This window comes from Morone saxatilis, unplaced genomic scaffold, assembly GCF_004916995.1.
Source record: "Morone saxatilis isolate NCDOM2014 unplaced genomic scaffold, NCSU_SB_2.0 Contig22, whole genome shotgun sequence".
Taxonomy (NCBI): Eukaryota; Metazoa; Chordata; class Actinopteri; family Moronidae; genus Morone; species Morone saxatilis.
In genome coordinates, this window is record NW_023339785.1 from 9218152 (window position 1) to 9239767 (window position 21616).

Here is a 21616-nt window from a genome sequence, read left to right on the forward strand (position 1 = left end):
TGGTCAGTTTATACTGTGTTTAAATGTGCTTTATAAATTAAATTTACTTACTTACTTACTTACTAAATTAAGAAAAAAAAGAATCTTGGCACTAACTAAATACTTTTGCCTGCCAACATGGCCACACCAATACCATTTGTTTTGTGCTGCTTGGACTTCCACATATCAGGACTGTTTTACGTATGACATGATGGATGGAACTGATACCTACAGCAGGGTGAAATAACTATTAGTGTGTTTAAAAATACTCTTTGACCTAGATGTGATAGCTCCAAGAAAGCATGACCCACCACCACACAACCTTCTATAGAAAATAAATCAGCGCTCTGGTCTAATAATTAGTGCACACAAAATAATAAAAGAAGAAATTAAAGGACTCTTATTATTCAGTTTTTTAAATTGGCTCTGGATAAAAATGATTTTCCCCACAAATTAATTGTATTCATTTAAAAGAGTAGTTATTCAGTGGATCAATCACAATGCCAGAGCCTGAATGGCACATAATGCCGTGTCCTCTAATTAAAATTAGCCAAACCTGCAAGGTGCAGGCTTTCCCAGTTCAAATGCAGCAAATCTGTCTGATTAGGAGAGACTTAGCAACTGTTTATTGAGCAGAGCCAATTAAAGTCTGTTTGTTTGTTGGTGGGTACCATTTAATTCTGTTACTTCTTTTACAGTTGTGTGTCTTTTTTTTTTTTTTTGAATTCTAGCAAGAATCGTGTCATCAAGTGCCTCAAATCGACATATGTTTATGTTGACCTGACAAACCTCTCTACCAGCCAGAATTATGATGGGAGCAAAGGAAGAAGTTCGGTGACGTTGTTATGTAGCATAGGGAAGACATTGTGGTTGATGAATGGGTGAAAAAAAATGTACTGTAACATGGGAAACCGTTTTTTTATTGTCCCATGTTTATCATTATAATCATGATGAAGGTTCCCTAACCATAACAAAGTACTTATTTTAACCCAAACCATAACCAGCACATTGTCACTTCATTAAACTGATTTATTTTTAAACAGTGATTGTTGCAATCAAATCATTGGCTGATAGGGGGGTCAGGTCTCTCGAGCATGTGTCTCTTAAATGAGGTTATTATAATCTGTTTTAAATGAGATTATTATAATCTCATCTGGATATAAAGGTCACATTGGCACAGAGAATGTTGACTCAAGATGCCAGAGCTGAGAGACCACACACTGGGCAAAAGAGTGCGTGGAGCAGCTAGATAAAAACCTTGTGCTGTATTTCCATATCATCTCTTAAAAGCAATCACTTTCCTTTCCTTTGATGATCATGCATTCTTATATAATTCAAGGTGTCAAATCAAGTTCAAGTTGACTGAATTAAGTTCTAAGTCATGAATCTATACATGTATGCTGCAACAATTACTTGATTAATTGATTAGATAATAGTAAATGAATCAACAACAACTCTGACAGTTGATCAGTTGTGAATTCATTTATTTAAGGGAAAACACGTTCTGTTCATATTCTCTTGTATATGTGACTGTGGATGAATGTTTTTGACTTTTGGACTGTTGGTCAGATAAAACGAGTCATTTGTTAAAAAAAAAAAAAAAAAAGTCATTTTGAATTCTAACATATTTTTAATGGTACTTTCTATTCTATTTCTCTCTACTTTCTATTCCATTTTATTCCTCTTTTAAACAATTACATGAAAATTTAATTCTAGACTGTATACTGTACTGTACATTTAGTATGTGTGTTGGATACTGAAAATGACCTGACGTCCACTGTCTAATGTTTGATTGAAATGTGGGGGAAAAAATAAAGGTGATTCAGGAAATTGCAAACAGTAATTCCCTTCATTCATTTATCTAGACCTCACACTTGATAAACACTCACAGCAATCTAAAACATCCTGTCAACAGATAAAGACACTGAACACTAAATTACTTCAATATGCAATTAAACTGCATCTGTCACTTCTGTCTATAGAATATAAACACAAATTAGAGACGATCTTGACAGCCTGAGATTCCCACAACATACATTTGGCAGCCACCACCAAAATAATCCATAATATTTCTCTACATTTGATAAATAATGGTAATTCCGCCTTTCACAAATAAAGATTTTAATGATTTGACAAAGATAATTACATGGCACGTCTCTGGTGAGAACAAGTTATGTGCAAAATGGGAACAGAAATATGCAGGTACGAGGTGATAGAAAGCTTTATTTAACATCATGCAAACACAGCTTTGTTTTACTGCTAATAGAGGTGGACTAAAAGAAGATACCAACATGTTAAAAGCTGAATGTACTTAATGTATCAAAATTAAATAAGTACTCATTATGCAATAGAAGGGACTAACTGATGGGGACTTATTAAGAAAGAAGCCTTTTCAGGGTGTAGCAAGCGGTGTAAACTACTATTCTGCTACTACTACTGTGCTTTGCTGTTTTAATCTCTAACATTTCATTAGATTGTATAAACTGATTTTATGTTTTGTATGAAAAACCTGAATCTGCAACTGGTAACTATACCTGTGAAATAAATGTAGTGTGTGATGATGTCTGACATGGTATTGTGCTCTCTATCCCACTGTGAGGTTATCTACAAACCTAAAGGAGGTCACAGGTCACAGCTTGTACCTCTTCTTAGGCAATAAGTTAAACTCTGTGCCTCCTCTCTGACTGTTTGACTGACTAGGCTAGAACAGCTGATAAGTTTGAACACTGAGCACCCAACATATCGTAGTTCCCCTTTGTTACAGAAGACCAAGGTTGAGAAATAAATCTAACAGACAGACTGACTGTCTCCTACTTACAATGCGCTGTACGTGACTATGTGTGTCATTCGACGTGATTTAGGGTAGCTCAGGTAGGCATAGTTCCTTATTTTGAACCACTATCCAATTGGATCTTCACACACATTTAGTTGGGTAAGTTATGACCATATTTGGGACACTAGTAGATCTTGTGGGTTTAGGTCTGTGTTAAATATCGCCTGTCAGGAAGTAACCTTCAGAACTGGGTTGGCATCTACACAGTGACTCCATTTGTACAGCTTATCTCTATTCTTCTCGATCGAGCTTCAATAAATACTACTGTGCAAGTCATCAAGGTCTTCAATTACGAGCGAAACATCTATCACAAAAATTCCTTCACAGAGCGAAGTATTTTCCTCTGAAATTATGAGAAGTAGAAGTAAAAAAGTACCATGAAATTGTACTTTAATATAACACAGTAATTGGGGCGCCCTGTACAAATGCTTTCATACATATATGTATATATATTGCAGTATTAACATTTACTGCTACATGTTACTGCTCATGGTAACAGGGGGTTTGATCATTTTACTATATATCAGTTAATTTTATCACCTGTCTTTACTTAAATGTAGCCAAAATATGTAATATATGTATACACAGGTCAGACTTCTGCAAAATGCTTTCTGCATTTCTGTAATGCATTTTCAGTTTTTTACCATGTTTCCACACATGGCTGGAAGTAGTTTTTTGCTAAATCATCCAAAGCTGAATAAACTGCAGTAAAAGCCTTAAAATTTTGTTTAAATGTAGTAGCTCTACTGTATTTGAAATATGCTCCAGTTTCATACTGTGATGAAAACTCATAAGAAAGGGTGCTTGTCAACAAAATGTTACCACTTTAAGGTTTCTGTCCAGTAACGTGTCCAGATTGAAAGCACTGTACTGCTTCTAGAGCAATAAGAGAGATGTTGATTTGTGAAGCTAACCAAGAACACATCATATGTAACTGCTATTGATCCAGTCAATGAGTGAAATCATGCTACTCCAACACACCAGCAGCCCTTTAACTGCTCATTCGGTTCGCTTTCTTTTGTTTAACCACAACAAAAGCGCAGAGAGAAGCCCATACTGGACTCCTGTGAAATGCGGATACTAATAGAAAAAGGATAATTCAAGCAGTTTGTACGGGGGCCCTGAGGCAGTCTTTGTTCTGCATTGTTGGAAAAGAGACACTGGTGAGGAGAAGTGCAAGAGTGAATAATGAAAAGTCTAGTATCTAACGTCTGTATAAATGAACCACAAAGAGTTTGTAACTGAAAAAATGTGTTAGAGTCACCAACCAAACAACCTTTCTATTAGTATAAGTATGCATGGTACCTTCTTTAATTACTTTCCAGCTATTAAATGTTTATAATTCAAACAATTTTCTTACTTAATAGAAGTATAATAACAATTGATGTTGCCAGTTGGGAAATACAACTACAAAGCTTTTAACAATTGTGTCTCCATTCAACTGCATATGATTTCATTAGTGTAGTCTTTACAACTACTACTACTTTTCAACCTTGAGTTTAAGCCCTGACATATGCAAACAGCATGGGTATCTTTAATATATCGCATTACACACAGATTTTTAGATACATTTTTAGCCATGCCCCGTCTGATTACATTGGTCTAGGTTATTACACTACATTAATGAATGCCAGTATGTGAAAAATACCAGTATATGATGGTGTGTGTGAGTCTGTGTTTCTGCAGGTGCACATGCCTTTTTCCTACAGTATGTGTTTCTAATGAAGTGCCAAATGTAATGAGATAAATCTATCCATTAGGGTTCCTTAACGAGACTAAATCCACATGGCTGCTAATGAGTCGGTACTCCATCAGTTGTCCTCAGAGAGCTGGAGGACCTGACTACCCGACCCGGAGCCAGACAGAATCAGACCCTCTAAGCCACTAAATCCACAGCTCCAGCTGTTGTAGACCTCCATCATTTAGCTACTGGCCCTTCAGGGAGTGACTTCAGGTTAGCAAGCAGCTACAACCGATAGAAACTAGAGTCACAGGGAAACACTAATCATCTGTAATCATTGATATGCCATTACTGGGCCATACTCATTTGCCTGATGGAACAATGCTCTGAAGACTTCTGTTGTTACTGGGCTATTATTAGCTTTTCAGCTACTGCTGCGCTGAACATGTGTTCTGTACACAGGCACTACATGCTGTGCAACAACATGTGGCTAATGTAACAGCATAGGGTTGAAACTGGAGTTACGCAAATAATAAAAAACTCTTTCTTTCAAAGCTTCATTTCATCCATGGAAGTATTATACAGTGAACATGTTCATATGCATTTGTCACTGTCACACCAAGAAGTGATGCTGTGTATTGACCTTGCAAGTTGAAAGTCGAGGGAAGAGAAAAAGGAGAAGAGAGAAAAGCAGTATCAGGCAGTAAATACACCAGAAACTGTTAAAGTTTTGGGATCATTTCAGTTGGAATGCTGCTGTGGTGATGGGGAGTTTGCAGCACTAGGGCTAGCACAGTAACACATGGTTTATTACTATATATTAAGATAAGACAAGCCATGCTAGCTTACCCACACGGATCGGCAACCGCTAGTGCCATACCAGCTTCAAAAGCTACCCGCCGGTGGTAAGTGCAACAAAGGCATCATGCTCTGTACAATAAGAAGAACTGCAGTAGCATGTAAATATGTTCAAACGCTAGTGAAACAACTCATGAAAATGTAACCTTATTAACCTGTTTTCTTTCGTTTGAATGTGTGGAACTGTATATTGTGATTTATCAGGTGGCAATCCTGGCTTTAGTGTCTTGTAAGCAGATATGGGCGGGGCACCACAGAATGGTGCAAGATACTTAAATAAATATAATCAAATCAAATCAAAAACCAAATCATAGGTTTCACCAATATAACAGCTCTTGAGCCACATTCCTCTAGATTCTGTTTTTATGATGACATTTTTATTACTTTAATCACTATTCAATTATAAATAATACCAACTGAGATCTGGCCTACTTCATTTTTCTCATATTTATCATTGCTTTTCAAACAAGACAAGAGACTATGGCCTTGCTCTGTGAGGCTGTGCACAGCTGTGCTTTGGGCTAAATCGCAAAGTCAGAAGGTATAATGTTTACCATGTTCATCCTTTTAGTTTTGCATGTTAATGTACTAACATTTGCTAATTAGCAGTAAACACAAAGTACAATCATTTGCTTTGCAGGCATTTATCCATTAACAACAGGTGGCTGCTGGATGAAAAGGCAGAATATCAAAGTTATTACATTCAACCTCTGGGGAGCAAGGATTTAGAAATATATAATCTTTTAAATGTCAACCTGCAGGTGGCACTAGAGGAAAATCAAGGGATCACCAAATCCATTAGGATACATCAGAACCATGAATGTAGAACAGTTTTTGAGTTATTTCAGTGTGGTCCAAAGTGGTGGACCAACAGATGGGCACTGTGGATAGCATGGCTTAAATACAAGTAACTATTGTTCTCCCATTACTCACATAATTGGTTGCAGCCTTATAATTGTGTAAGCAAGATGCAGTACCTTCTAAATCCAAGGAGACACAGCTTCTAAATCTAGATTTTGCCATTAAAATGAATGTTAGACGTTACAGAAATGTACAATTCGGCATCCAAGTCAACCTTTACTATCACCCCAATAAATCAAGCTTTCAGAGCATGATTCCATAATGTATGAGTTGCATTTTTGGTTATCACCCTTATTTTCAGAGCGAGGTCTATGATTGTGATTAGTCCTTTTTTGCAGGCAAGGCAAGGCATTTTCATCCATACAGCACACTACGTTATAGGTAAACTAAATGTGCTGTAGATCAAATGGGCATGAAATCTATTCCTTTGACAATGTTGTGTTTCATAAAATTCTAATCACTGGGAGCCGCTTCAAGACATGCATCATACATAAATACATGAATCTTAATAGAAAGACATCAAACCATCTGGACAAATTTTCCTTTAAAGGTTTCCTATTGGGTTTTTTTTTTTTGGTGAGTGAACGCATAGAACTACAGCAAGACGTGTCATTGTGATAGTAGAGCACTTATACTTCATTAATGGCACCTTTATTATAATAGTGTTCATAACTTGACTAACTGACAGAGAGAAAAATAATGGATGAGTGACTTTACTCTCTATCTCTAAGATGGAAGGAAAAAAAGACTGGGTGGCTTTTCCAGTGACAGATCAGATTTGTGCTCCACAAAAGCTTTGATCTTAAGGCTTTCTGACAGCCTTTAATCTGAGCAGACCACACACACACACACACACACACGTACACACATACAGTACACACACACACACACAGACATATTTTCATTGAAACCACAATATACAAAATGGACTTACAAAATGAATTAATTTCCAGCTGTCTGTTTGTGGTTTTGTCTTGAAGTCTTCCAGAGGACACTGTGGTTGATAAAGACCAAGAAAGTGTCTTTAAAAAAGGGAAATAAAATGTGAAAACCACACTAAGCTCATCTGTTTTTTTCTTCACACACAATCTGTGGTGAGTGACTCATACAATACTGTACAGGACTCATCTTTCTATGCCGATTGAAGTTGTTGTCACAAAGGTCACCTTTATAAATGTGCCTGTTGCACCTTTTCTTTAAGTTATTTTGACTGGGTTTGTTGCAGCAGGTGTAAGTCTCCTCCAAATTCATATTTCTACACAAGGGAGGAGAGGGGCATACTGTGAGAAGAAGAGGACATTAAAACAACAAAGCAAAAATGGGAACTGAGAAGAAGCTGATTTTACTCATCTTAAAGCATCCTTGGTTGTAATATCAGAGGATGGCAAAGAGAAAATAGCAGCATCTGGATGGAAGAAAAAAGCCTCTAATCTGAGAAGCAACTGATTTAAGTCCGACACAAGAAATGGTAAAAGACAAAGAGAAGCTGCAGACCTGCAAAGCAAGAACATATTTCTATATATGCACATATACTCACTGTATTTGTCTTTATTTAATCATTTCGTACAGTGCTGTAAAAACTTGTACAGGCCTCCAGCAGGTTTACTAGGTGGAGATTTACAGCTCACAAAATCCTTCTTAAAAAGAGACTAGGTTAATAGTAGCTATGATTGATGTAAATTATTCAGGTGTGGAAGAAAATGTAAATCAAATCAAAGGATTTATCAGGTTTTCTTTATATCTTGCCACAATGTATTAGTCTGGGCTCACAACTTTGTTCCTATGCCCACTGCTTTGTACTATAATATACTACTCTAAGCTCTACTCCTGACCCAAATTATCCCTGACATGCCCTGACCTTCCTGTGAACCCACACTAAAAAACCTCCCCATGACTCTAGATACATTTATGTATCGCCTCGGTCTCTGTTTCATCATACATGTATCTGTGTGAAACTGCCTGTTGTTTGTGAAATCCTCTGAATTGTACTATGTGTGGCTTTGCCCTACTGCAGCATAATAAACATGACTTTTCAGCTCAATACGAGATCTGTCTCAGACTCTGATAGACTTTTCTATAAGTGCTGATTATATATGAAACATGAAGCTCAGCGCAAGTTCAAGCAGGAAGACCTTCTCATTATGCTTCATTCATTCACAATTCTCTCACTGACAATGAGCGTTTACTCTTACTCTTAATTCAATCAGACTTAGCCACAATCTCCTCCAGCATATCATGTTGCTGCTGTCCAACTTTAAATCTACTCTCCTCTCTGCTGCTTTCAGCTGTCAATTCAGCGCAAAATCGATGTGACCCTCTTTCACCCCGATCACCTGCAGTTCATAATATCCAGTGCCCTGGTTGAGCTCATCAGAAGTGTACTCCTCATCACATCCAGATCTTCAGCATTCGCTTCATTCCATCATCACCACCAGTGTCTAGACTCCATAAGGGGGGTTTCCTATATTAATCACGGCTTCACCAACACATTCAAACATGAAGACGTCATGATGGGGTTATGTTGCCAAAGACTTTTCACATTTCTCATCTTCATTGTACACATTACAATTCTATATATTTGTTCATTCCAAACTTAATTCTGGTTGAAATGACAAATTAGCTTCTACAACCCCTCCAAACCCATTTGGATTTACAAATAGCTTTTGTGACCCCAGCCCTGGGGTTTGTGCACAATATCGTGAGCTTCTTTTTTTTTTATTATACTAAATATTGTCTTAACAGCTGCCCTATAACATCTCTGAGTCTGGAGGCCATTAAGGAACTGTGTTGCGAATCAATGTGCAGGACTGCTTGATAATGATATTGACGTTTTTCATAAATAAAAGGGAGTACCTTGATATGTTTGATATTTCATTTGCTGGATTAGTCAGAAACAGACATTACACAGTTATTTTGTCCATCAACAATTTCTGAACTAATTTTCATTATATTTATTATACTACCATATATTATATATCAATAGTTGGTTAGGTTTCAGAGGAATTCATCCATATTACCCACAACTAATACTGAAGTAATGTGAAAACTGTCTATCATTCATCCATGTTTGCCTTTGTTTTAAATTGCTTACCACTTGTGGGTCTCAGAGGGCAAATCCCAGAATGCACGGCACACCCTGGACAGGTGTAGCGATATATAGCATACATCATCGACATCATCATAATCGTATTGATTAGATCTTCACTATCATTATGAAGAAGCAAGATCCATTTTTGGACTGAAAAGCAATCTCAGCTGCCCACAATAGTGGACCTTTGTTCGTATAAGATTTAAAGGGATGGCTCTCGCAAGGTCAACACTGTTGTTGACTGGGGAGAAACATTATTTACCTTACATAATTGGTAACACTATCCAGCAATGAGACTGAAAGAAAGATGGTTCATGTGCAGATTCTCCCCAGGTGGACTACCTTATCTCTACCTCTGGGAATTAAATCTATAATAGCACAAAGAACACAAAGATATAGTCTTTGATGGAGTTGTTGGCGACTGTCTTTGGCAGGAGAAAAATGAGCCATTTAGCCAGGCAGTGTGCGGTTCCACAGGCCATTGTTTGACTAGAAACACCACCAATGACTTAGCACTGCCCTGCAAGTACTGATATTAGTTCATTTGGAGCTCCTGTGTATCTCTGCCAGATTGTAAATCCAGACCAATTAGTGTCACCCCGACAGATGAGAACATGGAGCAACACCTTTGTGTCTTAAGGGCCCTCTTCTTTCTACTGCTCATAATGCAATTAATTAGAAAGCCTCCCTTTAATTAGACAGCACACTGGCCCTGATTAAAATTAGGCTTGTTGGGTGAGTGTTTGCGTGCACACACACAGGCAGAGACTACAGTGCACGCACGTGTACACAAAGACAACACCACAGTATTTTCTATGTAACAGGTCAGTATGTGTGAGAGAGCTGAAGGCATGTGAGTTCTTGATTGGCGGGACTGTTGGCATGGCGAGAGGCAGGCGGATGTGAAATCCCTGCCGCTCAGCTTCCTGGTTTTAGCCGTGTGACCTCCAAACAGTCCAGACAAAAAGAGCCGCGGGCTACAGCAAGCTCATCAAAAACAGCAAAGACCAAACAAGGCTACCTCTTTCAGACTGTCTCAAAATAACAGGATTAGAGTTATCTCTCAACAGCAGTTATTTGATGCTGGTAGCATTTAAATTAAATTCCATCAAGAAACATCCAACCAGACAAAGTGAGAAACTGTGACTCCAGGTAGGGCCTGTGTGGCACAACTCACAATAGTACTGGAGCATTATTGCAAAACTAGAGAGGACAGGTTTCTTTATTCTGTAGTGTCATGATGGTATTGTAGTGAGGTATTGTCAGTACCTGGAGGCAAGCTAGTTCTTTTCCTCTTCTTGCCATTTTCAGCAGTGTTTTCCAGCGAAGGACAGTCTGTCAACAGCTGACCGTTTGAGCCACTGAAGTGGAGAGTGTCGCTGTTGGTCGTTGGGTCAAAGGGCAGAGCATTGAGCCCTAAAAAGTTACAATAAAAAAAACAGGTTAGATGAGACAACACAGAAATATGCATCTAAAGACTTTGCTTTCCAATAGTACAAAATCCCCCACTGTTACCACAACTGCAGGGATTTGACAGAGCTGTTTGATCAATATCACTGACTCATCAAATGCTCCACATGCTGCAATTTTTTCCTTTCATAATCTGACCTCCTGAACCTCAGGTTGTTAGTTTTATAGATTCATCTAACCTTGCAACTGGATTGAAACTGTCTCATGAAAACACTCCCGATGAATTTAATACACTGGAAAATGTCTCTTGAATGAAAAGGCTTACAGAGCCAAATGACTTTCAAGTATTGATATTTTTTGTCTGCGTCACACACAAAACATAACTTGTGATTATGTTTAGATGTTACAAGAAAAGACTGATAACTTGTCAAATAATGTGAAGATATCTGATTAAAAGCCACCTCACCAGTAATATCCCCAAAAATGGTTCCTAAAAACATGTATAATGAACGCCAAAAAGGCTCTGAATCCAAATAAAACATGTCTATCCTGACAGGTTGGCCAGGGTTTCTAGATCCTACCTCAAATGTATTATTAATGTGGCAGACTGTCTACACACACGCATTATATGACTAATCAAAATATAAAAGAGTCTGGGCTTTAATGCAAATCAACCAAATCTGCCTAATGGTGTTGAGCCTGTATTCTGTTCTATAAATACTTTAATGTTCACCTGATCATTTTCTTATTAGTCTGTTCCCTTAAAAGACTCAATAGTCACACAGAATAGAGCAACTCGGATCCAAACCCAGCTGAATTACATGCAAATACATCAGCTATTGTCCCTCTTTTTAAAACGTAGGGAAATATATGCTAGCTTGTTTATACAGTAATTTTGAGGAGGGCTTGGAAGGCACAGGTCCCATACTAATGTGAAATACATATCAAACTCTAAAAAACCTATTTCTGCATGTCTCTGCTTTTCAATGGAGTACAATAGATCTGGATGATGCCGTGTGAATCCTCCTCTCTCTGGCCCTGTCAGCTTTATTGATCGCTCACCGGGGGGATGAGACACAATTTCAGGTATCAAACTCAGTCCTGTTTATTTGAAAACATGTTTTTTTTTTATTGTTTGTGAGTTTCTTGTCCTTTGTATTTAACTGTGCGTTGGTGTGATGGAGTGACTGAATTTTGCTCTTCACAGATCTCAGACATAATTACATGATTCTGACAATTATTAGATGGATGATGTATCTTTGCAGTTTTCATTTAAAAATTTACATAATTGATGTTATTGTGGCATTGCAATAAAAGGTCAAAATGATCCGTTCAAATGTTATCTCTCAGTTTCCTTTCGCCATTAACATTTATCTCTAGGGCTCACTGTCAGTTATTTTTGACTTAATAACTTTAAATTTAGGTGGAAGTCCACTTTTAGTTGATTTTCCTTCACAATTTTCTCTTAACTGTCTTCAAACAAAGGCACTGGTAGAGCTTTAATTGTCACAAGAGAAGCTCATTGACTGTAATTACTGAAAAGGGAAACAACAGACACAAAAAACAAGTAACTATTTTGGTTTTAGAAAAAATGTGAAAATCTATATATATAGATAGAGTATGTAGCTTGCGTTGGGATTGTTACATTTGATACAGCCCAGTTTTGTCTCCAATCTACAAAGTAAAACTTGATTTTCCTTCCCTCACAGGAGGGACATCCATAGTGTTTTACCAGTAAAGGCTTTATTGAGGAAAAATTAGTGCATTTAAATTAAAAAGGAATACTGTTCCCAATTCACAAGTGTTCTGATTGCTCCATGGTTGGTTCCACATGCAAGAGTATTTCTTCTGTAGTCTTTTATACATTTACTTTATTTACTGCACATCTGGATGTGCAGAAAGTTGCCAGCAGATGCTGACATGAGATTGGCTTCATGCATTTATGGATAAGGCCCAGCCCTTAAATCAATGGTATGTCTCATTCTATATATTGGACAAGACCATGGCCTATAATGTGTTTACAAGAGATTTTAATAGCTGCCTTCATTCAACTGCATCTCTTCCCCATTCACTATTGGACAAGGACAGATGGAGCCTTTTTCTGGATGCTCTTTCAGCAGTCTTTCTTTGTGTTCCACTGCAGTTTTGTGGGTTTCTCCTCTGTATGGCATGCAGCATGTTGGTTGGTCTGTCTCTCTCTCTCTGTGGAGGTGGTAAGGGGACAAGACATCCATCTATTCTGTCACCTTCTGCCAGCAGGGCTTCTAAATAAGCAATGCAGCAGAGGGTTAATGGTCTCAGACAGTGATAGAGCTATTCTTTACCCCTGTACAGTACAAGTGGAAAAACAGACTGGGAATACTTCCAATTTATGGCAATTGTGTTAAAGTAAACCCTGAATCTATTGGCAGTCTACAACTACTACTACTGTTTTTATTAGACATATTAGTCAACAACTATATGTTTGTGGGATAGATCTAGCCGTTCCAATGAAGTCATATTTTTCAGTTAGGGAGAATAAACAGACTAAAAAGTGTTATGAGGTGATACTAGCTAACACCAGAGTCTCTGGACACAAACAAATGGGTTTGTCCAACTTATTTTTGCAAATTAGATGGCTAAAGACACAAAGACATAATCTTGCCACAGTGCAGAATAATCTGGAAAAATGTCTGAACAAGTATACTTTTAGTGGGATGAACAGATTAGTATGCCAGGTGGAGTCTGTGGTTCAACAGGGTTCAATACTGGCCACTCCTCTAATCCACTTTAAAAGCAACAGACAGTTTCCTAATGGGCTTAATGCCCAAGGGTCCAGCCCAGCTTCCCTTAAGTGAAAACTGTTCAGGTCTAGGAGTAGGTCCCGAAGTGCAAACCTATCTAAAATATGAACAATCGACACCTACAATATGCTCCAAATTCATATCATGTCCCCTTTTAAGATGAAACAACACATCTGAGGACACTGACAATCCTGTCACCATGTGTTCTGCCTGTAATGGTGTATGCATGCATATGGAGACTGATGCAAAGTTATTGAAAACAATGATGTAATTGCATTTAGAAAAAACAATTCAATAGCTACATTAAAATGTTTTATGTTCCCTACAGTGTTTTTTTCTACCCTACAAGTGATCGAAAAAGGTTACATTCAGTTATCCATATATTTGGGGACATTTACATGCATACGGGTATTGCATTATTCCACAAGAGTTATCCAGCAATGTAACTCTTGACAAATTCTGCCCAAATTGTGTTAAAATGTTGCATGTACTTCATCAAAAATGTTATTATTTTCTTAATTAATTAGTTTCCATTTGGTCTGGAAGAAACAAACCAAGGGATATTCAGTTTACAGTCACAAACAACAAGAAAAGCCATAAATCCTCATAATTGAAAAGCTGGAAGTAGCAAATGTTTGGCATTTTTGCTTAAAAATTACAAATAAATATACTGCACTCCTTTACATTGTTGAAATCAATATGGACAGTATAAAAAGAAGAGGAAAATTGATGTATCAGAAATATGTTTTTTTTTTTCATTCCATGTATTACATTTCCTTGTCAAAACCTGGTGCTTACATTACCCACAATGCAACTTGACGGCTGACAGTTGAGGATACTGAAACCTCTAGCTGGTAGCCTCAAGCAGAGATGAGGAGTGGTCTACAGCACCGTTTATCCCTCTGGAGCCAGAAAAGCCTTATATACAGTAGTAGTACTCACCATGACCTGTAAATAGACTTTAAAGTGTAAAATTGGTGGAGTTCCCCTTAAGTAGATAATCAAACTTGTTGCTGATTATTTTCATGTTGATAGACTTAACATTTAAGCATCTTATCGTTTCAGTTGTAAAATTTATACCAAAGTGATATAGGAAAAACTTGAAGATATCCATCTTTGCTTGTTCTCTAACAACAGCCATGAAAGGAACAAAAAAAAAGTTTGCATTTGAGATAAGACGTAGTCTCAGCAAGCAGAAACACAGGCGCAATTTCATGCCAAAATGATTACCAAAATTGTAGCATGCCACCAGATATGCCACACCATCGCAGCTGCATCACTTGACTTCACATTTAGCGTATTAACACACACATTATTAGAATAAAGCAAATCAGAGTACAATGAAACACCTTCATCTTCGCAGGTATTTCCGTTCTAACCATCGCACGAGAGGAGTGGCGCTGTTATCTAGAGTCTGTGACATCAAAAACATGTTTACCTTCAGTCCCCCCTGTAAACACAGTTCTTCAAATTGACTCTGTTGCTTCCCTTTTTGGAAAACAGACACCTTATCAAAACCTTCCTCTGACAGTACATGTGAATACTAATGCAAATATTCACGCAAGCTTGAGCCTGCAGCTGTATTTCTCCCCAAAAAGTCCTCCTCCTCTCTGCTGTCTGTGTAACACAACTGTCTGGGGTTACATCAAACACACCTACGCACACCCTTTCACGGACTGCATCAGTCTGTCTTTCCTGAGATGTCTGCAGCCCATCAACATCCATCTGTCTGGGATTTCTCTCACTCTCTTTCTCTCTTTCTTTCTCTCTCTGGTGCCGCATGACAGACTGAGCAAAGTGTCAGTTCGTCTTTCTTTGCTGATTTGATATTACTGCTGTCAGTCTACAGGCTGATCGTTGTCAACTTTTTATCCAAGACATTCAAAAGCATAAAAAGGAAACACACGGGCCAAAAGATCAGAGTCTGTGCAAGAAAGAAAGAAAGAAAGAAAAGGAGCACAGAGATGGTACACAGGGTTGCTGCTAGGAATTCTGGGTATAAAAACATGTAGCAATGTGCGCCCCACCCTAATGTGTCTAACATCAAATAGCTACCCCTTGCCTCTCTAAATAAGCCATGGGAAGTTGTTGTTTTTGATTTAACCCACTAGCTGTACTGGCATGTTTGTGCTTTTTTGGTGCATTGTGTATATGTGTTCTTACTGCGCTACAATCTGTACCTCTTCTCTCCATCTGTGTCCAGGCAGATGGATATGTGTATTTTTTCCTCCAAAGGCCTTCACCTGAATCGCCAGTACTGAAGGCAGTGCCATTATGACTGGAGGTGGGCAGAAATATTCTCCCAGGGAATCACAATCACTACTCTAAAAGATGATGTAATAATGGTATACAGCCAGACCCAACAGATACAGTTGTGCAGTAGTATAACCAGCAATTAGCTATTTTTTAGCTGCGCCGGTTCCATTCCACATATTTTTACCACATACAGTATAATGCAGAAAGTTATACAGCTGACTTCAAACGAAGAAGTCCTGACTGAGATTCCTCACTGTCCCATAAACATTTTTCCTTGAGGCAGAAAAGATTTTGTGTTATAAATTGTAAAACAGCACATCTGATGAATAATTTTCGCAGCAGCGTACATTGAGAAGGCTTCAACCTTTAATAATAGAAACATACCTCATTTAATTTTGGCATGTCATAAGTTCACTTATGCAAACCCACAGAGAGTCATTATTCAATTCTACTGTTCCCTTCAGCTCTGAGTTTTAGCATCTTTTAGCTGAACGTTTTGGCTTTGCAACTTTATATTTTTGGTTCGCTTTCTTTGGTCTCATCAGCATCGTTTCCAGTCCCAACAGCCAGCTATGTGTTTTAGCCAAATACATGATAGAATCCTACTGCATACTACCTGCCAAGACCACAAAAATGTGACAGAAAAAAATTATAACTGGCGAGTTTTGGTGAAATTGGATCATTTAGAAACTTAAGAGACTGATTACTTCCCTCAGAGAGTAATTATTGGACATTTGTCAGGTGGACACAACTCCAAATGAAAGATAATGATGCTCCATGCCTGCACCATGTGTACATTGTCTACTGTTAGTCAACCCATTTGCCATGTCAATATGTCAATATTGTGTTGACAGTCCTCCCTCCCCTCTACTTTCTAAAGATTTCAGTGGTGGGTCGGTTGAAAGATATTCTATTGTGACCATGAGGACTAGAGCTGAAACTAGTATTTGATATATATAGATGTATATATGTATACATATATTTATATAATTATTAATTATTATCTTTTAAATTCTGAAGATTTCTGTAAACATTTCAGATGGAACGACAAACTTACAGGACTAAATGGAATATATTCAGCAAGAAATTACATCTTTGAGTCTATATGCATCAGTCCATATCAGCTGTGCACATCTGGACGCTAAAATCCCCTCTTCGTTCATTTTTGGAAAATTGCTCCAGTTCTATCACTACTATCTTTTTGCATGCAAGCAAAAGCAGACACACATTTACAGGATGGAGACACACTAAACTTAATACAGAGAGACATGACCAGTAAAGAAAAACCACTTGAACCACCAATCATTAAAAACACCATGTACTAGTAATGGATCTAAACTGGCTAATGGGACAGATCCATGGACAACACGATATAATGTCTTCTGAATATGATACCCCCTTTTATTAGTAAGATGAGTCCATGCCAGGCTACAAACACCAATAATATATGGAATACTCTCTCAGTCACACCTTTTTTCAGTGATAAACAAGAATCCACAGCCCAACAGAGATCAGTTATTCATTAATATATATATATAAATATGTAAATAAATAAATAATGTTTCATTATACTGAGTACAATGAATAATATCCTCCCTCCCTCCCCTATACCTTTCTAAAGATTTCAGTGGTAGGTCTGTTGAAAGATATTCTACTGTGACCATGAGGACCAGAGCTGAAACAAGTATTTGATTAATGGATTAGTCACTCAACATTAATCAACAACTATTTTCATCATCATCTGAGTTACAATCCATCTAATTTTAACCACTGATCTGGATCTGGGTCATGGTGGTAGTAGGATAAGAAAGGCAACCCAGACATTCTTCTCCCTAGCCAGCTGCTCCTGGGGGACCCCAATGCGTTCCAAGGACAGACGGGATATGTAATCCCTCTAGGGTGCTCTGGGACTGCCCCCGGGGCCTTTGCCCAGTTGGACAGACCTCTGAAGGGAGGTATCCAGGAAGCAGCCTTATCAGATGCACGAACCACCTCAACTGACTCCTTTTATTGTGAAGAAGCATTAGAAAACAAGCTTCCCTCTGCTGTGTGTGTGAGCTCAGACACCCTGCGAAGGAAACTCATTTAGACCGCCTTTATTTCGCGAAATCATTCTTCATGCCACTACCTAAAGCAGTGTTGATGCAGATTGACCAGTAACTCGAGATCTTTGGCTTCAAGCTCGCCGCCCTGTACACAGAGGGACAATGCGGTACAGTTCAAACCAACCAGTCCAGGGATTTTTTGGCAGGGTACCATGGCCTCAGACTTGCAGGAACAGAGGACTCTAATCACAACTGCTTCAAACTCAGCTGCAAATCATCCCAGAATTGATTCATCACAAGTCAAGGATGCCAGAGGAACCATATCGTCTACAAAAAGAAGAGATGCAATCCTGAAGCCACTGACACACTCCACCCCCTGGCTGCGTCTTCTGAGTATCTTCCTGTGTTTCTCTGTTTTACACTGAACATGTTTTTGGCTCGCTTTTGTTCTGTTGTTGGTCATTTAAATAACTGCCTTTAGGCTCTAGGAAATTGTGATGGGCATTTTTCCCATGTTTCTGAAATATTATAAAGTACACAATTCATTAGGAACTGCAAAAAATAATTGGCATACTAATGCAAAATGAAAATAATCAATCGTAAGGCGCACATATTGTCCAAACAACCTTTAGACCTGATATCCAGGATGCTATCATGAAGAACTGAATTTTTCATTACTTTGGGACACAATATCCCAATGCACTCATTTTGAGGAACTGCAAGCATGGCATGGTTTATTCCACTCTGTAGCTTTTCCAACATTGGGAACTGAATGTTGTTTTTGGGCAAAAAATAAATCAAAGCAGCACTGAAACACATTGAAGAAGCCAGTGTCAGTTAATTATTACAGCAGGTTCTCTTTCTTCCGTTCTGCTTGTTAACATATTTTCCACATTGCATCATATTCCCTACTGCACAATTTGTCTTCTATATGAAACATTTTCTTTTGGAGCATACATTAGCTGTGTAAATACATATATTGAATATTGTTATCAACATATGAGCATGTAAAGCAGCAGAAAAATGTGCACAGTTTAGCAGGTGAATTCGTCCATCTGGAAGTCTGTGTCCAAGATTGAGAGAACTGATGGTAGCAGTGTAGCCAGCTGTGAAAAAACACAGATTACTGAATGTTCATCCATCTGAAGCAGATAAAAGGTCCACGTCCAGACACATAAAATATTAATACATAATTGAGTGCATTGGATTTGTTTTTTTACATGACTTTCCATAGAACCTCTGTGCTTACTGTATTTGCCCATGCAGCTCAGAGGATTTGACTACTATGACAATGAAAAATATGAAGGACAGTGGAGGAATTCCAATGAATGCATGAACTGAGACTTGTCTGCACTGGCATTTGAAAATATGTAATAGAACATGCTTTAGCCTTCATAAAATATCCACAATGCATCAATCCAAACCCAGTCCAATCATCACATACATTGTTATACATATGTTAATGTAGGCCCAATGTAATTAGGTAATGTGTTCAGTCAAATGGGCACAGGAGGGGGATGCAAGGAGGAAAGAGCTGTCTCCACAAATTTGCTTTAAAGCTTGATTTGGAATGAAAATATTGAATGACGCACAGCAGCAGGCACATATTCTCCCAACAACCAAATCAACTAAGCTTTATTCAGCTACTTTTATTCTGAGTCATTTGTATTTGCAAGGTTAAAGCTTTTATTTGGCCTTTATAATCCAGCTAATAAGTGTTTCCTTTTGTTTTTAAATACAGTACTCCAAAATTTTTTTAGCTAATAAGTAATTCATTAGGAATGATTTTTTTTCTATATCAGGGCTGCAGACAGGGATGCATATTTGCATTTAACGTGACATAATAACAGGTATTATCTTTAAACTCTCTAACCACTGGAACATAGCACTTTATTTCAGTCCTATATTAGAAAAATGGCAATAAATTAACACTTCAGGTCATCTTTAATGAGCAAATTGTCCAAAGGCTACTATTTGCAATAAGTTCTTCTGAGGTCATAACCTTTAATAGAAGGGCTGAAATAAAACTCAGTCATCTATGACCTTTCCGTCATCAGTTGAATTAGCTGCTTCCTGCCCACTGAACAAAGATATCTAGGCGGCGGGTGAAACAGCCAATGACAGTCATGCTTTTCACAAAAGATTATATCACTCATAAAGGCCGTAAGTCACACTCGGTCACAGCTGAGGGTTCAGGGTGCAATTCCACCACTCACATTAATCTACTGGCTGATAACCCATTTCCAGGTTGGCTGCTATTGGTCATATTCAAGTGACACATTTCTGGTCGCGTCACGCGCAGGGATAGCTCCGAGATTAGCTTCCTGTCACCAGCAGCAGCTATGTTCCCATATCTGGAAGACCTCTAAGAGGCTCTAGGTGAGAAGACCTACTGATAGATTAGTCAACCACTGGAACAAGTCATTGCTCTATTCATAGCCTGGACTCAACAGCACATCACTGCATGGAAAAATTCTTGGCTGTAAAAATCAAGCTAGCCGTAAAACGAGAGACGCTGAGTGACAGATGACTCCAACAGATGAATAAACAAGGTGTCTGACTTATTCAGCTTAGCAATAGCTGCTTGGGCACACTGGGCACGTGAAGCATCCTCATAAGGATATTAACTTGGCTTTGCACTTGGTGTCTGAGTATTTTTAGCAGGAGAAACAATAAAGGGGGGAAATTTATGCAGTGCCGAAAAGTAGACAAAAACAAACACCTCGTTATTATCTCAGATCCCTTCCTAGAGATTTTAAAACGTAGTGTTGACCTGTCAAAAAAACAACGTGCACTCCAGAAACAAAGTGGAGTTCTTAGAAAAAAAAATCTTCTTTAATGCCTCATGAATTTACGTCCTTGCAGACCTCTCAGTCAGCCAGTGTGCAATGTCTAAAAACACCTCTAATGAATCTATCAGACCAGATGTACAAATACAACCAGATGGACAGCCTTCATCCAGTGGATCTCATCACAGTGTGCTACTTACTGCGTGCCACGACCAATGAGGACATGTGAAGGAATATTTATCAATAGTTTCTCAGTCTGCCCACACAACATCTGCCTCTAGTGAGCATATGAAAGGCCTGTGCATGCAGCAAACGCAGGCAAATCACAAATAAACAGCACAGGAAACAGAGTTACAGCGACGCAGCTAAGTACAGTGAAAAAGCTCCAATGATTGACCTACAGTAACCGTGACTGTGGCATTGAAAGTGACGTTTCTGATCTGGTGGAATGAGCTGACTTTGAGATTAGTTCTACAGCTTCTCCAGGTGATTTCTGACCTTCATCATTACTGCTTATGGAGGCCCATTACCCAGTAGCACAACGCAACCAATTTAAACACACAGTTCCCTGTTATTCCCTCAGGGAAAACCTACTCCCACAATTTGTCAAAGTGAAACTTCTTTTAAAACCTAAAGCTGCTACCATTCTGTGTTTTTATAGTAACAATGGAAGAAATGACTACGTGTAATGTGAAAGGGGTCGATTGTAGAGACGAAGCCATATATAATCATCAATGAAGAACACTCTTCTTACCGGTCTTCTGGCCTGCAACTCTAAAATTATGGTTAACTCTCATTGCTTTCATCAGCATTGGTTCCAGCAGCCACAGGAGGCTGTATACAGCAAAAAAAAGCTCTAATAATTACACTGTATGCTAACTTGCCACCACCAATTAGTTGACAATTAAAAGTTAGTGGTTAACTGATGAACATATTGGAGCATTTAGCTGCTAAAGAGCCAGATATTTCCCTCAGGGGTTGGAGGAGAGCAAAGCAGAGCTAAAAGGAGAATGAATATTGAGTATACATTCAT

The 21616-nt window shown here is 38.3% G+C and overlaps 1 protein-coding gene across 1 annotated transcript in view; it reads right to left on the minus strand.

Annotated features, from left to right (window-relative positions):
• Window positions 1–21616, minus strand: part of LOC118333956 (ecto-NOX disulfide-thiol exchanger 2-like) — a 158340-nt gene that overhangs the window by 103712 nt on the left and 33012 nt on the right. The window contains exon 2 of the mRNA XM_035669776.1: window positions 10570–10716. Within this exon, the coding sequence (XP_035525669.1) occupies window positions 10570–10716 (147 nt within the window). The remainder of the gene's footprint in view (window positions 1–10569; window positions 10717–21616) is intronic.